At 30.6% G+C, this 22499-nt stretch overlaps 1 protein-coding gene across 1 annotated transcript in view; it reads left to right on the top strand.

Moving 5' to 3' along the window:
* Positions 1 to 22499, top strand: part of LOC115883448 (tolloid-like protein 1) — a 129421-nt gene that overhangs the window by 94840 nt on the left and 12082 nt on the right. Inside the window, exon 6 of the mRNA XM_030901814.1 lies at positions 10210 to 10427. Coding sequence (XP_030757674.1) covers positions 10210 to 10427 — 218 coding nt within the window. The remainder of the gene's footprint in view (positions 1 to 10209; positions 10428 to 22499) is intronic.

Here is a 22499-nt window from a genome sequence, read left to right as displayed (position 1 = left end):
AACTTGAACCATCGTTCTTTGTAGAAATTTCAGAATATATTTTGTTATACTTAAAGCTTTTAAAAATTCATAAGATGATGTCTTTTTCTTAGTTATGCAAATTTGACAGGGTATACAATCTCTTTATGTTCTTCTTCTTTACATAATTTAATTTTTATGCAAAAATTTGAACGAGTTTATTTCGTAATGTTAATATTTATGAAATATTGTTCTGGTCGTCTAGCGATGAAGAAGGCTAAAGTTTTTCAGAAAATAATATTTTACTTAAACTGATTAAAATCGATAAAATATAGCAATCATTTAATTTAGTTTATTTTGCAAGTAATGAATTATACATATATCAAAATATAATTATAAATTTAAATCAAATTAATTCTGCATTAAATACAGTTGCTGACAACCTATTTGATTTTTATTTAAATTAAAATTTCTGATTTTATTATTTTAATGAATAGACTTTTGAATATTTATTACTAGCTGGCCCGGCTAACATCACTTTTGTCATTATTCATCACTTTCCATAATTTTTTATCATCATTTCATCAAAAGTTTATAAAGAAATGAATGAAATGTGTTAAGAAATTTAAAATCGATAAGAATTACTAAAAGTACGAAAATGATCTAAGCTATATTAAATCTAAGACGTCATCCCCCTTAACTTAAACTAAGTATGCTCTAAGCATACTTGTGGAGTTACCACCTTGTGGAGTTCCTTGCGATGTTTTAACAGCTACAGTTTTGGTGCCCATCTGAGCCTCTGCTGTTCGTGTTGACAGCATTTCCCAAAACCAGCGAATAATAGTTCTGTTCACCCCTCTTGAAGTTTTTATTATATAGTGGTCCATATTTTGGTATCTTATAACCCACAAAATTCTAAAAGTTACTGGTTTGTGGAAGTATGCTTTGGAATTAAATAAGACAATAGAAAATTTCATTAATGACTTATATTTAATTAACAATTATTAACCATATTGGCTGTGACAGTCTCGATTATATGAGATTAGATATGCAACTGGAATACTTAAGTGTTTCTACTTCGGTTGGTTGGGAGAAAGGCCTCACCCTCTTCGCTGCACTCGTCCGCTGGTGGGTAGCGTGATTGTCCGGCTAACGTTGGAGAGCTTGTGAGACTCCACCAGTCTCAGTGCGTGAGCTACTTATGGGGAGGGTCAATTCTCGTATCTTCCTAGAAGATAACAAACAGCAGTATTCTACTCAACACAATTGATAAGTACCCAGTTTTGTGGTGGTGTTCTAAATTACCAATTGAACTGTCTGTTGGTTGCCAATGAAGGTACAATAAAAATAACTTATGATTAAACAACATATTAGTGATTCAAATAAACAATAATCAATATCTAAATCCAACTACTAATTATTATAATAAAAATTATAATTAAAATTTAAAAAAGAAAATAGGCAATGACAGTTTAAATTAAGTTATAATTGAAAAGATTGTCCAAATTATTTAAAGAATATAAAGAATATAAATATAGAATTATAAAAAAATATAAAAGAAAAATATTTTGCTCTCTCTCTCTCTAGAAAATTCCATACCACCACTATCACTTCGGTACGACTTGAAAAAAAAACATATATTGTTACAGTAAATTATTTGATTTAATTTGTAGACACGTGTAAAAAGAATAAAAAAATATGTAAGATAAAAAACTAGAAATATATGAAAATTTAAATTAGAACAAAAGTTAATACTAAAATGCGATATTAAAAGATAAATTAAAAAACTAGATAGAACGATAAAGGTAAATAGAAAGGTAGGATATGATACGAAAAACGATAAATGCGGTAATTGGACAGATAAAAACTAAAAGAAAAGATATGTCACTCCAGGAACAAAGATAATGCATCCGCCAAATAAGATAAAGATAAAGTAAGGTAAATTTGGCAGATACGAGGTAAAGATACGTTCCCTAGAGTGACCCAAAAACAACAAAAAACAAAAATCTATCTGTCGAATGGCCTGCCAATAGACACCACCACTACAGGGTCCAGATAAAACAAGAGTTGCCTTCTGGCAAGCAAGGATTCGTTAAAGGTGACATAAGTCGTATAATATAAATATTATAAAAAATCCTTACTTACCAGAGTCCCTCCTGGTTCGTCTCTGAAAGTACTCCTGCAGTGATTGATTCTATTCATGGCCCCGGAGATTGATAAATCGAACACCTCTGCGGGTTCTTGTTCGATAGCTTGCGTCTCAGTACATAAATAAGAAAGATAAAAATAATTAGTACTAAATAAAAGTTAAAGGTATTAGAAATTTTTTTACAAAACTACCATACACGTGCTACTAAGATAAGAAGATAAAGAAATGATGATAAAATAGAAAAAGGAATTTAAAGTTACAAGCTAATTAAATAATTAAATCAAATAATTAACTCATATTAGGTAGTAAGAAATGTTTGAAAAAAAACTAATAAATAATTTCCAAGTCGTACCTCGTGCCGGTGTCTGGAAAAAAAACTAGGTGTTTAAGCAAAGAAGATCGAGATGAGAGAGTGATTTTCGGCAAAACAAGTCCCTTTATAGAATTCTCCCATTCATTTAGACATGCGTTAAGTACCAAATGTCAATATAAAAATTTATAATTAATAGTAAAAATAATAAATACGATAAAATTTCCTACATACCTTCAAAAAAAATGTGTGTAACAATTGCATCTTAATTTTTTAACACTAAACAAAATATTAATAATAAACCTTCGTTTTCATTAAAAATAAACAAATTATTATCGGTAACCCATAGGCAACCAGAAAATATATAAAATATTTAAACAATTTAAACTAACAACCATCGCTAGTGATGTGTACCACTATCGAGGTTCCGCAAAAAAATCAATAATATATAAAAAAACGGATAAACGATATAAAAGGAAAAATGTAACGAAAATATTTTCGTTACAACCTATTCCATATTTAGGTGCTTTATGTTGAATTTGTTTTTGAGAAAAGTTTATACTTTAATTATGCAACGCCCTTTCTAATTTGAAGTTCAATAAAACACAAGTTTACTTAATTAGGATGAGTTGCTTAGAGGCCACTAGCTTTTTATTTTTAACAGCCGGGTGGTCGGGGTTCAAAGACATTAATAAAAGGGCGCCACGAGATTATACTCTATGAACTCCGCATAAAAGATGTTACTATTAAGTAGACTTCAACACTAACCTCGAACTGTTGAGTGCAACTACCATGAACTTCAAATCTTACTATAATTATTGGAACTTAGGTGATTCTAACTTAACTATGAGACTAGACTGTAAATAATACTACTAAAAATGATTAAGTAATTTATTAAAATATTAAAAGTTTATAAAGAAATAAATGAAATGTGTTAAGAAATTTAAATCGATAAGAATTACTAAAAATACGAAAATGATCTAAGCTATATTAAATCTAAGACGTCATCCCCCTTAACTTAAACTAAGTATGCTCTAAGGGCAAAATACAAATAGCAAACTAAATCTAAACAGTCTTCCTCTACTCGATGTGATATACTTGAAAACTTCCTCCGGCTGAGCTACGGCGTATAGCTACAGGATTGCTACGGCGGTGTACAGCAGCTCGGGGTACTGTCACTAGAGCCCACGGATGTCAGCAGACGTACAGATGAAAGGCAAGTTGTTGATGTTTCAAATGATGACATAAAAACCATAAATAACATTGGTTGTCTTAGAAAAGAGCCTCAATTATGGAACAAGGACTAGCACAACGTGTAGCAGTTAATAAAGGTAATAAAGAAGGACTAATAAAATCTGAACTTTACCTCAACGAGGGTTTATGATGTCCAACGGGTAACACGGGCAACGGATGGAATTCTGGACTGTTCTGTGCTGTGCGGTCTGGATCGGTCTTTTTGCTCTACAATTACGAACAACCAAATAAGACTTAAGAAAGATAACACTCAACTAATCTTTCTACACCACGTGGGCGTGGAAACGTCGAAAACCAGGCAACAATATAAACAAAAGTCAGTTGAGCATTGACTTACAATACGCAGAAGAATTATAGCATACCTTGGAACTATTCGGGGGCTTCTTGAGCACGTGGAATCGGAATATCGGTCGGAAAATTTTGGCTATTTAATCCCTTTGCGGAAATTGGTCGGCGGTCCATAAAAATCATCAAAATCCAACCACGTCTCTGACCAAATGTGTTTCGGAAGCCTTAATCCTTCTTTACGAAGACCTGCTATTCACCAACAGGGAATGCTTCACGAAACGGCAGCCAGTTCTTCACGACGATATTCTGACGGTGGATACACAAGAAGTGATGCAAGGATTCGATTTCCTTCACAAAATCAGATCTCAACCGGAAATCTCCCTCCAGGATATAGATATAGAACTATATATCTTCACTAGTCCAACTCACAAAAAGGCATAAATAAAAAACGATGTTCTATAATATTTTCACAGCCATATTTCCATATCCGGTCAATGAACGAACTTAACTCAGAAATTCCCACAATTAAATGAACGAATTACACACTGCGATCCACATCAAAAATAACCAATTTAACTACGAAATTTTATCTGATAATTATAAAGTTTCAATAATCAAAACAAAGGATAAATAAATTCAAAAACATCTGATTTGATCTGACAGTGACAAGTGACATGTGATGACCAAAGATAAAGAGAGGTCGACAAAAATTCTAATGCTGGGCCAGTGACAATATTGTGGAGCTTGCATATTGCGGTGTATATCGGGTTGCATAATCGTAAAATTTAAATAAAATAATATTCAACAATAAAATTATAGTAAACATGATGCGAAAATAATAGTTATTTGCGATAATTTATGAGCTAGCACACAGAGGTCGTAGCGAAGAAATTTGACTGTTACAATTATGGTAAAAGCCCAATTACCGTCACTGTCCTAATTCTCGTCATTTTCCCATATATTTTAAAAAATTAAGAAACTCAGAGAAAAAATTCCATAATAAATAATTTTAAATAATTCTTTTATATATCTGAAAACGGTTGCAATACATCTTTTTTTAAATGGCGCACTTCATTTACGTGAAATAATGACTATTTTAGTTGGAAGTTAGACGTTAACGAGAATCCACATATTTCTTATAACCTAAGCAGAGCCATAGACTTCCTGACTTTATTTCACAATAATGTAATTTAGTACACTAAGGTTCAAATATAATTAACTACCAATATAAAAGTTTTTTTATTATATGTTTTTTATAAAAAAAATATGTTTTTTTCTATAATATTAATAAAAAAAAATAATGGGTGACGGTTTTCGGGACACACCGCAACGGAACGTGCCGTATTATCGTCACCATTGACGAAGATTGGGTCATTATAGGCAGATATATTTTATTCAATATAAAATTCATTTTTCTGTAATTCAATAATTTTTTTCTATAAATGGCAGTATGAAGATGCGCTATTTGATGTGCCCAATTTTTGTCACCCACTTTTATCATTAATTCTACCTTAAATTATCAATTAAAAATGGATGACGAGAACTGGATGTCTGCGAGGCCATTAAACATGTAAGCCATATTAATATTGGCTTCCTGTAAAATACCTGTGATTTTAAAAATATGAAATATTAGAGTTCGGAAGATATTTTGGACTATATTAAAAGGGATAATGTTATAAAAACTAAAAAAAATAAAAGAGGTGTTTATGATATACCTGATTATGATATTATATCTTATTGATATACCTGATATTATATCTTAAACTGATATGCTAAAGTAAAACTTATTTCTCATGTTAATAGTTTATTTACTAATTAAGAAGTATTTATTTACTAATATGATGTTACTGTTATTTTTGTTTGTTTTTTTTATAAAAATGTTTAATAGTTTTTATTTACTAATAATTATTATTACACTATTATTTTTGAGCTGATATCGGAGATATTCTTAAATAAAATTTTATTTTGTGTGCTTATTTTTTTTTAATTATTTAATTGTTTATGTTATATTTTTTGCAATGTGTCGCAATTCCTAAACAAACTTTTGTAAAAAAACAATGTTTTTTGTGTGAAATAACACATATATAAAGATATGACAAAAATTGGGACAAGTTGGTGACGATATTTAGAACAATTGTAGTTTTTTTAGTTTTTCTTGAAAATAAACGAAAATATCGGTCAAGTTATTAAAGTTTTATTTAAATTTTAAATAAAAATATCTCCTAGTCTCATATTGAATTTTCTTGTAAGCCTTATACAAATAATTCGGATTTTATAGCTAACTGAACTGAGATATTCCCTTAGTGTGACGATAACTGGGACAGTTACCATAATATATGTAACGGAAAAAAACACAAAAACTAAATGGTATTCCATATTTTGTTACTTTCATCTATAATTAACCCAACTTTGTTTAATTTATTTAGATTAAATTAATAAACATTTATAGTAATTAAATAGCAGTAATATTAAATTATGGGTAAATTAAAATATTTTGATGGCATTTTACAAGCATGTTTATTAATTCCATTATTTCAGTTTAATATGGCAGTAATAATTTGTCATTTAATATTTTATGTTTTATTTAATATTCATGTTTATCAAGTTATATATACATAGTACACAAAATTGTCTTTCATACGACATATTCAATAAAAAATTATAATATTTTTGAATCAATACACACCTACGGAAAATTCAATTTGATTTTAACATTTATGTCAAATAAAAAGAAATTTTAAAATCAGCATAATTAAAATAGAAAAAATAAAATAATAACATATAGGTAAGCGCGCATTTATTCGCATCGGACGGACGTATCGGATACACGGAACGGACGAAAATTATTATTTTTCTTATTTTAAAAGAAATAACGCACATATATACGTATCGGACGCATCGTAAACACGGAAATCCGTTCAGAATAATTAGAAAAGAATTAAATCCGTATATACGATGCGTGCGGATGACGTCATTCGTAAATTCGATCAAATGGACCCAAATTTGTATATTTTTCTTGTTCCATTGCTCTTCCTCTTCAAATGCGCATGCAAATAATTATTCATCAGAGCTACTATGTACTCATTTTAAATTTGGAAAGCGAACGTGAAAACAGAAGTTTCGTACTAGCCCGCTTCAAGGATTGCACTAAAATGAAAATGCGGGAAAAAAATCCGAATATAATATGTGATGATAACAAATATATTGCGATTCGTCCGATATGTCCCTTGCGTCTGGTGCGAACAAATGCGCGCTTACCTTAAGAGTACGTTTAGCACAACGTTATTTATAAACCCGATTATAAATTTGAAAATTAAAAATTTTAATTTTCATTTATTATATTATATTGATTAATTATATAACCTAACCTAACCTAACAACTAAATATTTAAAAGTTAAAAATTAAAATACTGATGGTTTATTGAATTTGGGTATGCACGTCGTATTGCAATTTATAGAAAATAGCAAAAAATAGAAATGAGAATCATATACCTGTAAGTTATGAACCATAAAAATATAAATTTACAATAAATGAGAATGAAATCACACCATGCACAGCAACAATATCGTTTTGCTCAATAATTTAATTCTCATAAATAATAAGCAGTTCATCAAAATATTTACTTAATTCCAAATGCAATTCATTTTGCACTGTTAGATTCATAAAGATTTAATATTGCGCAAGTTATCCTGGATGTAATCAGTGTGTTTATTAACTCTAATTAGATGCATCGCACTTTCATTTTCCGGCTGAACAAATTTCAGATCGATTTTGTAGCAACAATTTCGGTACGAGATAATTTTGAAACCATTTGATCATAGTTTATAGGCGTTTTCAATAGGTGTAATAAATATTTTGGTTTACTTTTGCAAATAAACATTTAGTATATTTTAATTTATGTGTATTGAAAAATATATATTATACAAAAGATTTTCTTTTAAATATTTTAAACTAACAGTGGTGTTAGTGTACTTTTGAAATTACTATTTAAACATTTTATAAAAGTATTTCAAAAGTTTGCCGAAATAATATTTTTATGAATTTTAAAATTAACTTCAGTGTTTGTCAGTGATTTTAATAAAAATTTATTAGTTTTTGGCCGTGTTGCTACGTGTTGTGAAAACTTTATTGCCTTTATTATATATGCAATGCATCTTTGATTAAAAAGGTTTTAAAAGTGCTGTTACGGGAAATGAGTTATAAAAATTGAATAAGTGTAGGAAATGATCCTTTATATTTAAATAAAACTTTTTTTTCTTTATAAATTGTTACTCTTAGGTAGTAGAATGGGGTATGAAAATTTGCTGTACGAAAATTCATTACTATAATATCTAGAAGTATAAAATGTTATACAAAAGTATATTTAGCTGTAGTAATAATATGCACGATATATATTTTTTAAATCATCCTGCAGGCAACTAAAAATAATATATAAAGGGAGCAGTAATTCTGCTCTTAGAATTATTCTTATATTGACGTTTTTTTATTTCAGCGAAAATCGGTAATTAAAAACTTTCTTTTTAAATATGTCATTAGAAACACAGTTTATATAAGACAATTACGTTGTAGGGCTCAATGGACATTTCACCATTTATAATTTTTAAGAGATTTTTTTTCAGATTTTGCAAAATATCGATTTTGGCTCGATTTCTAAAACACTCTGTATATAACTAAGGAATACAAAAACGCCATGGAAGAGCGCCATTTACCCTATATTCACTTCATACATAATTAATAAATATTACATAATAATTAAAAAATTTATAAAAAAATGTAAACAGCAAGATTTCCAAAATATTTTGATATCAAAGTTGATCCTCATTTAAATATTTTGATTTTGATAATTTTCAGAATTATTAGAATTGTTAATTTTAGAAGAATATAATCAAAAGTGTAAAACTTGGAAAATTAGTTCGTTATAATAATGGTTTTATAATTCACTATTCTAATAAAAAATATGCATTCCTTCGGAAACTCTCTATTTATTTATCTAGTAACGCTAAAACACTCTATTTGAAAGTCGATTAGAGAAAATAGTATGATTCATTGGCAAGCGATGTAAATATTTGCGATCAGGTAAAATTGTGATGTAAGAGGACAGGCTTAGCTTGCCGGCGAGTCAGTAGTAGACGGGCCGGCCGGCTGTAATGTAGTGTATTGTTGTGTTGTGTTTTGTCACAGAGCTGACATTTGGAGGTTGCGAGTCTTTTTGACTATTAAGGATGCGAGTCTTTTTGCCTATTAAGGATGCGAGTCTTTTTGACTATTGAGGTTGCGAGTCTTTTTGACTATTAAGGATGCGAGTCTTTTTGACTATTAAGATTGCGAGTCTTTTTGACTATTAGGGATGCAAATCTGTTTAGCGGCAGATTTACGTTCGTTGGAGTTATTTCAGGTGACACCAGCTAGTTTTTGAAGATTAACCAATAGATCCGAATAATATTTGAATTAGATGGAAGATATGGAATGGTATATATTGAATATAATATCAGTGGCTAGGGGGCGGAGTACCTCCGGGTGAGTTTTACTATTTAATTATCAATTTTATTCAGATCATTAAATGTTTGTTTTGTTATTTTCACGTGCAATAAGAGTCTGCTTGCCAATGACCAACTAAATAAATATTTGAGGTGAATTTGCATTGTGTGACCCGGTTGAGTAAGCCTCAGAAATCAGAGATTTTACAAAAGTTATATTTTTGGTATACAAAGTTTTGTCAAAAAGTCATTCATACACAGGGGATGAATTTTCCGATTTTTGTAATACTATAATGTATAAAGAGGATAAAAATGCTCTTAAAATTGTATATTAAAATAATTGGCTTTTATGAATTTTAAATGAAATATTGACGTTACTTCAGAAATTATTTGGAAAAAATCGAAATAAAAATGTAATTTCCACACCCTATATCTCCGAACTATGCATTTTAGGACATACATTTATACGAACTTTTTTACTTATTTTTATCTGCAGAATATGACGAAGTTTCCGGAATACAGTTCGGACCACCCTGTAGAACAGGGTGATTCCCTTTAAAAGTGTCCAATCTGGCTTACCCTGTATACGAAAAGGTGTACAGGGTTTACAAAATACGATTCCAATTGTAACGCGGACAAAGTCGCTGAAAAAAACTAGTCATTATTATTAGTTTAAAGGGTTGTTCAATACTTAACAATTATTGCTGAGTATCAAACCACACTCCGCCACTGACTAGAAGGGGCAATAATTAATACATTTTGTTGTTTCCAGGTCGTACTGCGAACGGATATTCCGCGACTGTCGCCTCCAGACCTGCTACGTCCAGTCGCCCGCCTACCCCGGCGTCTACCCCCGTAATTTGCATTGCAGATACTACCTCAACACCCGATTGCCTTTTATTAAACTTTACATAGAGAACGAGGAGTTCAACATCGACGGACAGAGGTGCGAGAACATCATGACGTGTCCTATGAGACCCATATCCTCAGGTAAATAAACGTCATTGTGCACTATAGAAATTTATTCTTAAGGCTGGTAATGCTAGTATTAGGGTTTCTGGAACTGGAGCTGTTCTTCGGAACCGGGAATTTCGGTAACGCGCCTCTTGGGGACCGGGATTTCCCGTTTTTTTCGGTACTTTCGGTACTGACTAATTTCTGTTCAATGGTGGTGCAGTTCATCAATCAGAAAGCAAGGGATGGTTTTTCAAAGTAATATGGATAAAAAATTGAGACTTTTAATGAAAATAATATCAAATTATTAAGTAAATAGTCATGAAAAACTTAACATGAACACAAGTAAAGAAAAAAGTATATAGGTAACTTAAATTTCACATCAAACAACATAAACCAACTTAACTCAATTTGAGAAAAAAGCCCTAAAATATTGAATTAAAAATGCAAATATCTATTAAACATAACTGATAATAAAGGATTTTCTCACGTAACAAAAAAATAATTTTTTAGTTATTGTTACCAAGGCTCGATTCTGTAATGGCCAAAAAGATCTGAACCCTAATTGGTAGTATTAATTATAGTTTCCAAAACCGTACTAAAATATTTTCGTTCAACGATTGTGGAGTTCGTCAATTAGCAAGCAAGGGATGGATCTCAAAAGTAAAACCGATAAAAAATTGAGTTTCAAATGAAAATAATATGAAATTATGTCATAAGAAAGTAAACATGATCAAAAATCATGAACACAAGCGAAAAAAAAATGAAAACATATAGATAGCTTAAAAATTTCATCAAACAACATCTCGAAACCAACTTAACTAAATTAAAAAAAAAACTTAACATTTTCAATTAAAGATGCAAATGCCTATAAAAACATAACACAATAAAATATAACTAATACATTCAGCAATATTATACTAAATAATAAAATAACAAATTTAACTAATAATTGCTAATAAATATTATAGAAACTTCAAAATAACTTTAGAAGTAAGAACAGTAAGAGATAGCATCACTATTTAGAAGGGTTTGATTTCAACCGCTAGAAAGTATCAGAAGTTTTTCAAAAAATATGTTTTTAATTATTATTACCGAATGCCGAAAGTTCCGAAAGAACGGGGAATTAATAATTTCGTGTCCCGGTTCTTTAATACCTACAAAAGATACGTATCATATATTCTTAAATTATGAAATTATAAAAACATTAAAATCTGATAGCAACAGTATCAAATAAATCATAAATTGAAAAGCAAGTCAAAGGAATCAATTAATTACTATTTTATCATAATCTCACAAGTTATATCTTCTACTTTTTGTATAAATAAAAAAAGTCTATAACAAACTAAAGTATCTCATATACTTTAATGTTATGCATACATATAAAAGTAGCGCTTTCAAACTTCCGGTGAAAAATATTAATATTCCCCCTTTTACGCTCAAAGCAGCTTAAAGGTAACATTTACCGAAAGCCTTAACTTTTATTTACGTTTATTTTTTATTTAAACAACTCTTTATTGCATATATTCTTATATACAGGGTGGTTCGAACTGTATTCTGGAAATTTCGGCAGCAATTTGATTTTGATGTCAATATAACTCCTACTTGTATTATATATGCGCCACCTACATATTTTTTACTGGTTTGAAGAGTAATACCTTTTCGTCCGTACCTGTAAAAAACTACTAAGTAAGAAAATATACATTTACGAAGTTTTTTACGTAAAAAAGGTCCCTTGGTAAAAATCGCTATGAATAATGGTTCTCGAGATATTTGGAATCGAAATTATTAATACCTATCATCATTGACATAAATGATATATGTATATATGTATATATAAAAGAGCTATATAAAGAAAATGAATCGTACGTTAAGATAGGACACAGGCTATCTAATCCAATTAGCACCACAAAAGGGTTGCGACAAGGATGCAGCTTATCTCCTCTAATCTTCAACGCTTACGTCGAAGTAGCCCTTAGGGAATGGAAGACGAAATGTCAAGGTATGGGAATACCCATTGGGGACAACACACTATTTACCCTGAACTTTGCAGACGATCAGGTCGTGATTGCGCAGGACTCATACGATCTAGAGTTCATGACTAAGAGGCTTTATCAAGAATACAACAAATGGGGACTTCAGGTTAGTCTAAAGAAGACCGAATACTTAGCTGTCAATTCCAACGCTTGTTTTGAAGTCTTCATTAATGATAACGTCCAGATTCAACAAGTAGACAAATTTAAATACCTCGGTGTGGGGAAAGAAGAAATACAAACCCGAATTCAGAAGAGCAAACAAGTTATTGGATGTCTTAACAGCCTCTGGTGGGACCGAAACTTATCTGCAACAACTAAAAAGAGACCTGGAAGAACATTGGTGGAGTCAGTTCTTTGCTATGGTTCAGAGCTGTGGACTCTGAGTGCAGACGCGAAGCGCAAAATCCAAGTTGTTGAAATGGACTACCTTAGAAGAAGTGCAGGTATATCTAGGATGGAAAAAAGACAAACATCGAGGTCAGGCGTATCATGAATGCATCGGAGGAGACAGTACTGGATCGAATCGAAAAATCCAGCTTAAAATGGTTTGGACATGTTCTGCGTATGCCGGAGAACAGGTGGCCAAAAAGAGTTTTTCAATGGGCTCCCCAGGGCAGAAGAAAGAGAGGTAGACCTAGAAAATCCTGGAACGGAACGGTTACGGAAGCAATGGAAGCTCGTAACCTAGAAGCTGATGACACTCTAAATCGAGATGTGTGGCGTAGGGTAACGGGAAGGCAGCAATAGGCTGTAGTTGGAAATGAGTATTAAATACTTAAACCAAATCCCGTTTATATATATATATATATATATATATATATATATATATATCATTGACATAAATTAAATATGTCGACTAAATAACATATTTGAAGTGAGACGATGAATATCTTTTAAACGGTTAATTTAATCGACTAATCATAAGAAACAATTTTTATAGAGCTGTGAATTTCCTACAAAACCATAAGTTGCACGAGTTATACAATTTATAAGAAAAATGAAAACTGCCTTAAAATAATGAAACTTCCACCTTTAATAACTTTTGAACGATGAGGTTTACAAAAAAAATGTAAGAAACTTTTTGTGTAGAGATTTCAATTTCCTATAAATATTTGTAACGAAATATTTTCTCCAAGTAGTTAATAAATACTGAGATATGAATTTTTCTTTCTAATAATATGGAAAAAATAGAAAACTGAAAACTGGAGGACCATTGTTTCAAAGGTTTGAGGTTCAAGAATTTCAGTTTTTTTTGAGATGTCTACCAACCTTTTTAAAGTGAAAAAAATAATCGATTTTGAACCACCCTAGTGTATACAGGGTGTTTCAAAAAACATGTGCCATCTCTCGTAGGGAGATTCCTCACGTAAAAATAAGATTTATTTTCCATATCAACATAGGTCCGATTCTGCTTTGTTTGGTAGCTACAAGGTGTTAAAATCTTAATAATTTTTCGATTTATCATTTTCTTCCAAGTAATTTTAGCGTTTCGAATAAAATTTTGAAGGTAAAAGTTACTATTAATGCGACATATTTTAAAGTTAAAAACGTGTCGACATATTCACCAGTGACGTGCACATGGGTTATCACTGGAATATTTTTCTAAAAAAAGAATGTACGCCACTGACTTTTTTTTGTCTTGTTAGCGGAATAATGTAAACAGTTTGATGCCGATTAAAAGTTGTCTCTTGATATTTTGTGGATTTCGGCCTCCTTGATGACACAAACGCAATTTTATTAATTTGCCTTGACCCAAGCCTAATAACAACCTTTAAAAAAAATGTAATATCATTAACTTGCTAAAGTTTTAAATAAATACTCATTGATTCCTCATTAAAAAATATGAAAAAAAGTTCCTATAAACATGGGTATGAAAATGCAAACTTTTAGAGTTCCTGGATGTTAAAACTTTTTAAAATTTTTTGTAATTATTTTAAATACCATTATTTTTTTATTTGAAATTGCTGCAGGTTGGACTAGTAATTAATAGTAATAAATATTTAATAATAAATTAGGTAAAATATATTGATTTATTAATTTTATTTTTATTTTAATTATATTAATTGTGATAAATAAAATTGCGTTTATCTCATCAAGTAGGCCGAATTCGACAAAATATAAAGAGATAACTTTTCATTGGCGTTAAACGGCCTACACAATTTTGATATCAAAAGAAAAAAGCCAGTGGCGCACATATTTTTTTGTAAATATTCCAGTAATAACCCATGTACACGTCCTTGATGAATTTATCGATACTTTTTTAGCATTAAAATATGTAGCACTTATAGTAACTTATAGCCTCAAAATTTCACCCGAATCACTTAAAGTACTTGGAAGAAAATTATCATAAATCGAAAGATTATTAAGACTTTAACACCCTGTAGCTACGAAACAAACACCCTTTGTAGCTACAACACCCTACACACCCTACAAACACCCTTGTAGCTACGAAACAAACACCCCCCACCTTTGAAACACCCTGTATAATATTAACCCTTAACTGGCGTGCTGAATTTTTGTACCGTTTATGGCGTGCTGGAGTCCGACGGACCCCAATTTTTTTTCAGTTAAAAATACATGATGAAGAGATTTTATAAAAAGCTTGTTATTTTAACACTGTTTACAATATGTTCAAACTTGTAAACAAACAATTTTATTAATTTTCGACAAATTGTTAACAACGGACACAAAAATTAAGTAAAACGCATTTTTTAGGAACTTTTGACAGAAATATAACTTGTCTTAGAAACCCACAGAAATTAAAAACATATTTTATAATTTTACCGTATTATTAAAAGTACAAACAACTGAAATGCGTAGCTAAAGTAAAAACATAAATTATTTTCAACAAAACTGCAAACCTTGATTGTACATAACTTTTTCAAATACAGTTCATGCTAATATAGGATCTGCATTTACCGCACATGGATTGTACACCAAAGAATATACCTAGCTAGAAAAAGAATGGACTCTGCCATAATGAAAAATGGTCCTATATCCTACACAAGTGGCGCCATCTATTGAGTAGGGCTTGTTTTAATTGGATTGAAGTGCGGGCTTTTTAAATGAGCATATTTATTGAATTTTACTCTAAAATAATTAAATTTGATTATTAAATCTTATTTTTTACACAAATTCAACAATACTACTAACAAGTATCGCTGTGATGTGTAAAAAATAAAATTTAACAGTATAATTTATACAATTATTAAATAAAATTAAAGCCAAACATGTGAAATATTATTTACTATTTAAGGTTTTTATTTATGAGGCAAATATTTAAACATCGTTTATTATAATAAAACAACACCAACGTAATACGTTCAAAGTTTTGTAAATGGAGTAAATATAAATAGGTACTTAAATTATGGGAAAAATAAAAGACTTACATTATATTTTTAGGGCCACAAACAAAAGGAATTGTCTAATTAAAACACATATAACAAATTGTAACAAATTATAGTTTGAAAAACGTTCTGATAATCACAGGGGCGGGAAAGTGAAATAGCAAAAGCGGTTCCACCGTTTCCATGGAAATTTCAAATAAAATAGTTCCAGCCTCAGGCGCTAGGTGGTAGTGCAATTAATTTTAGGTTAAGAAGTTGCTACTCGTTATTGCCAGATGGCGTTAAGTCAGAATTTTTTTTGTAGTTTCCATAGTTTCCAACGGCCATTGTCATACTATTGTCAAATTCTCAAAAAATATGGTCGTTGTCATAGCGCCAATCATCAAAAAGGATTATCAAAACGTTTTTCAAACTATAATTTGTTATATGTGTTTTTATTAGACAATCCCTTCTGTTTGTGGCCCTAAAAATGTAATGTAAGTCTTTTATTTTTGCCATCATTTAAGTACCTATTTATATTTACTCCATTTACAAAACTTTGAGCGTATTACGTTGGTCTTGTTTTATTATAATAAACGATGTTTAAATATTTGACTTATAAATAAAAACTTTAAATATTAAATAATATTTCACATGTTTGGCTTTACTTTTATTTAATAATTGTATAAATTATACTGTTAAAGCTTATTTTTTACACATCACAATGATACTTGTTATTAGTATTGTTGAATTTGTGTAAAAAATAAGATTTAATAATCAAATTTAATTATTTTACAGTAAAATGCAATAAATACGCTCATTTAAAAAGCCCGCGCTTCGATCCATTTAAAACAAGCCCTACTCAATAGATGGCGCCACTTCTGTAGGACCATTTTTCATTATGGCAGAGTCCATTCTTTTTTTAGCTAGGTATATTCTTTGGATAATCATTTGATAATATTATGATTGGCGCTATGACAACGACAATATTTTTTGAGAATTTGACAATAGTATGACAATGGCCGTTGGAAACTATGGAAACTACAAAAAAATTCTGATTTAACGCCATATGGCAATAACGAGTAACAACTTCTTAACCTAAAAATGAATTGCACTACCACCTAGCGCCTGAGGCTGGAACTATTTTATTTCAAATTTCCATGGAAACGGTGGAACCGTTTTTGCTATTTCACTTTCCCGCCCCTGTTGTACACATTTGATTCATGAGATTTTTGTTTCTTTGTCATTTCTTTGTTGACATATGGTTGACATGTACCACATCTCTTTCTTTTCTGATATTGATTATTCAATTTTCTCTCATCTATAAATAAGAGATTCAGAATCGGAGTTATGGTTACTCTTCGGAGAAAAATCGATGTCTCGATGATCTTCATCTTACTTAAGCCTCTTTAAGTTCATCAAACCACTCAATTAAGGCTAAGCTAAAATTAGCGTCCCAGTGAGGCACACTTTTTAGACTACGCACCATCCTAATAATCAAACACTCTTGGCGTGGCGGTCACCACACAGACCCCAATGAAACTTTAGCCTCAGCTGGTAGGAACAATACTTAATAAAATCAAGTGCGCCTTTAATAGTTGCATATTGGTACTCTAACTCAAAGGTAAATGGCGCGGTGAGGCCTATTTCTTAAACTAGGCCAGTGCAAATAATTTTGAATTTGCAAAAATGTTTAGAAAGCTGCGACCATTGAAAATAGTTAGCCTTAGTAACCCTTATTAACATACTAAAAGTCCTTATTTATCCGATGTGTGCGTCATCAAAAAAAATCGGCCGCCATCTTGAATTTTGGTACTTTTTGGGAAAAAATGTAAATAACTCGAAAACGGTGCGTTATAGCAAAAAACTTCAAGAGGTAAAAATTAAAGAGAATAAAAAACTCTATCAGAATCAGTAAAGAATAGTTTATTATCCTAAAGCAGTGACGTACAAAATTTTTTTGAAAATCGAGCAATTTTTAAAAGGAATCACCGAAATGCAAATTACTATTCTTTTAAGCTTATTAACAAATAACATGGATATTTAGCATCAATTCAACTAAAATACAGTCCTTGTGACATTTTCAAGAAATATTTATTGGTGGTTTAATAATATTTCAAAATTAACAAAAATTGTCAAAGCTATCCTTTACTAAATACATGTAATAATGTGCAAAAGCAGCCTCCATCTTGTTCCGGTCGGGGCTATTTGCACTTAAACCAAGGTCTTTTTGTTACCATTTTGTAAACAACTTGCTTTTAATAATACAGTGACAGTTTGAAAAATTAGTCTACAGGTTGGAAGAAAAAAATAAAATGTAGTAAACGAATGTCTTTTTGACATAAATATCATCTACGATCTTAACTTAAGATCTTAACACTTTTTTATTATGATAAATACATTCATACCCCTACAAATCGAATAACAATAATTCATATTATGACCATTTTAATAAAAATGTGTTATCAACTTGTAACCTAACTTTTCAAACTGTCATCTTTATAAAAAAAAATGAAATTTACAATTTTATTCCATTTGTTCTTCATCGACCGATATTTGTTTGTTCTCGCAAGAAATACCATTACAGTTACCATACAAGCACGAACATGGCATATTGGATTTTAAACATGTACCATTGTGATTAACAAAATATTACAACAAAATATGATTTAATCTGCTGGTCTATATTCTTGTGTCAGTGTCACGTAATTTTTAAAAAATGCCTTTAACTTCAGAGCAAAAATCGATTATATTTACGCGATTAAGAGATGGGGTTCCCATAAGGGACATTGCAGATGCATTAGGAATAAACAAAAAAACAGTGTTGGCTAAATCAAAAAAAAAATTCAATATAATTCAAATATCCTTATAGACCAGGAGTTCCATCTGGGACTACTAATTCTTGTACTACTTTTTTTTTGATCGCAGTGGTACATAGTTTATTACATCCAGATTTGCAATTAATTAGTAAATCATTTTCAATACAAATTCTGGTGCCACTGCGTTTGACATTGTTTTTGGAACTAAGGTATCCGTTTTTTACTCCATCCACATACTGTTGCCTCTTCTGCGTTATTTAGCCAATACTGCATTTATAAATAGGTCCTATAATAATGATTTTCAGCTGCGTTCAAAATTTTTACTATAAATACCTGACGAGATGTAAGGGCTTTATATTTAAAATACCTCAACTGATCTAAATCTTTTGCTAACCTATGTCGACCATATAATGAAAATATGAATGTATTTCCAGCTTCGACTAGCTCAGATTTTTGTGCTGCAGGATCTAAAAAAAACGAATGTAATTTGTCGTAGATGAGGATCTTTTTGCAACGTTTTGAAAGTCGCCAGTTTACATTATATTTTATTTTTTTCTACCAACATGTAGCCTAATTTTTTAAACTGTCACTGTATTTTTAAAAACAAGTTGTTTACAAAATGGTAACAAAAAGACCTTGGTTGGTGCAAATAGCCCCGACCGGAACAAGGTGGAGGCTGCTTTCGCACATTATTAGTACTTATGTATTTAGTAAAAGATAGCTTTTACAATTTTTGTTAATTTTAAAATATTACTAACCCACCAATGAAAAATATTTCTTGAAAAATGCCACAAGGATTGTATTTCAGTTGAATTGATGCTAAATATCCATGTTATTTGTTAATAAGCTTAAAAAATTAGTAATTTGCATTTCGGTGATTCCTTTTAAAATTTGCTGGATTTTCAAATTTTTTTTGTACGTCATTGCGTTAGGATAATAAACTATTTTTTATTGATTCTAATAGAGTTTTTTATTCTCTTTAATTTTTACCTCTTGAAGTTTTTCGCTGTAACAAATCGTTTTCGAGTTATTTACATTTTTTCCCAAAAAGTACCAAAATTCAAGATGGCGGCCGATTTTTTTTGATGACGCACACATCGGACAAATGGGGACTTTTAATATGTTAATAAGGGTTACTAAGGCTAACTATTTTCAATGGTCGCAGCTTTCTAAACATTTTTGCAATTTCAACATGGCGAATGTCATAAGTGCACTGGGGTAAACGTAAACATTTTACAGAGGTTTAAAAAGTGGTTGGGGTCCGCTGGACCCCACCACGCCAGTTGAGGGTTAATAGAGCCGTTACTATTTTGCAAAATAGAAACAATAGAACCAAAAACCTATGCAAGCCGGCTAGCAAAACACATTATTTTCCAAACAATGAAAACATTGACTTATTTAGAAAGTTTACATAACATTAAATACGGGCGTGCGGTATAGTTGGCCTTATTATGAAGTTATGTTGCCGCGTGTTTTATACGTTGTTCTAGCGTTATGGAATCTAACTTGCAACATAGTTTATGCATAATAAAGGAGCCTCATCTTGCTGATGTTTTGTCGAGAACGAAAAGAACTATTTTAGAATTCGTTAAAGAAAAATTCTATCTCGCTTGCAATCTTAGTTTGATATTCGGTTTTTAATTAAAAAAAAATCCAGTAATGAAGGAATTAAATAATAAAAGTCATATTAAAATAAAATTATTACTGAATGGACACTTTTGTTCTTTCAAATATCAATTTATTTTTTTTATAGCAACTGTTAAAATTGCCTTATATCTATCAAAAATAGTAGATAAAATAGTACTTTATCCGCAAGGGTAGATTAAATGATACGTTAACAGAGAGGATAGGTTAAAAACTTTATTTCTTTCTCGCACGTTTTTTAATTGCTTCCATTTTTGAAAATTTTTGTATTCCTTTTCATAAGTTATTTGGGATTTAAATGGAAGTAGTTTGGATATGGCGTTTGTCGCCTCACCCTGAATATCTGTTGGTAATTTACTTATTTCGTTTTGAGCCATTTCCAATCGACATGAAAGAGACATTAAAAAAGTCACAGATATTGCAACATGCGCAACCATCATAGGCGTATTGAAAATACCAGACACAAGTCGGCGGTTGACGGTAATCACCTGTTTTTTTTACATTTTATATTAACTTGTGACGTCATTTGGAAGAGTCCAATAGAAATATAAAAGAACTAAACCTTGTTTGGAAAGCAATTTGACATTCGTGACTTCAGCACTCCGGCAGTCTAACGTAAACGTATCGCTAATCGCGATTTACAAATATATTCCAGATACGTATATTGACCAAGTGAACCGTTCGCAACGTTAAATAATTTTGATATTTGATTTTTATCGTGATGACTTTTTGTAAAAGTGAAGAATTTAGTCAAGAAAATATTAATGATGGAGATGAACGTGTGCGGATTCGTGAATGGTTACGATTACGGTCACGACCATAGACTTAAAATAAAATATAGACTACACTATTTACATCTCAACGCGGACAAACAATATTTTTTGTACACATGTTTACTTCTGGGTACAGTCGACCGAGCCTTCCTCATCCAGCCTATGTTGTCACGTCTTTAATATTATCAATATTTTTTTTCTTGTTATACACATATATTGAGATATTAATATTACAGTTTAATAAAGTAGGTTTTAATATTCCATAGATGTATTAAATAGTCCTTATACTACTAAATTATAAGTCGGATAGTGTTTAAAAAGGATAAGTTTTTTACAATACGACAACGCCGATTAGAGGCGAGGGAGCCTATTCATTCATTTATTACCTTGTAGTACGCGTCGCACGTGTGCGGTAAAGCTTTGTTGCCGCTATCTCCCCGACTGTATTAACGCATTTTCTTAGCTTGTAGTCCTTAAGTGTTTATTTTATTGGCTTTTTCTGTTCAAGAACTATAAAACATGGTTCACCAGTGCCAAATTTGCAAGAAATTTGACTTAAATAATCCATTTAAGTCTTGAAACGACTTTTGACCGGTAGGCAACTCTCAATTTACCCATTGGGAGTCAGTGGCGTTGTTGTAGAAATGCGCTTATTTAGATAATATTTTAGTAAAATTTAAAATCTGAATTTTTTCTCTTACATTACATTATTTACTTTTTTACATTGTAACAAAATCATAATTATAACCCTCTTAATAATTAACAACATACAAGTATTTTAACAGTAAACATACAAGAATTTTAAAATGATATTACATTATGAAACAATATTTTTTAATATACCGGGTCGTCTCAAAAGTGGCTCACCCATATAACTTTTTTATTTTTTGAGATAAAAAAAAACAGATTTGTATGTTAGTAGGTATAGGACATAAATTAGGATTTATTGACGTATTCAATTGTTTTTGGTCTCTTCCTGTTTCACCGAAATTATTACATCTTTTGATTTTTAAAGGCACCCTCGGTATATTGCTACTTTATTCGATAAAAAATGATACTCTGAATAGAATGACATATCATATGTCAACTTTTGACATTGTCGCTTAAATAAAAATCCTATTTTAAATTTCAATCCAGGGTGCCATGGTGTTGTTAAAAACACTAAGTTTTAATCAAGGAGCCTTGGAAAAATAGTTTTGATCGTCTAATGGGTTTCGTGTCTTGTCTAGGCCGGTTAAAAGATGTACAAATCGTATTTTTAATCATACATATGTCAATTTTTTCAAATGGAACAAGGGTGACTAGCATATTTGAAAAAAGCATTTTTTTATGAATATATTGATACCACACACTTGGTATTTCGAGTCAAATTGTCGTTATGAACCGCGTGTTACAATTACAATTATACCATAGGCGAAAATGTCAAAAGTTGACATATGATATGTCATTCTATTCAGAGTGTCATTTTCTATCGAATAAAGTAGAAATATACCGAGGGTGCCGTTTAAAA

Source organism: Sitophilus oryzae, unplaced genomic scaffold, assembly GCF_002938485.1.
Source record: "Sitophilus oryzae breed Bouriz unplaced genomic scaffold, Soryzae_2.0 scaffold_1902_pilon_pilon, whole genome shotgun sequence".
In the NCBI taxonomy this organism is placed as follows: Eukaryota; Metazoa; Arthropoda; class Insecta; order Coleoptera; family Curculionidae; genus Sitophilus; species Sitophilus oryzae.
The sequence above is the reverse complement of the archived record's forward strand: the minus strand, read 5'-3'. Positions and strand labels throughout refer to the sequence as shown.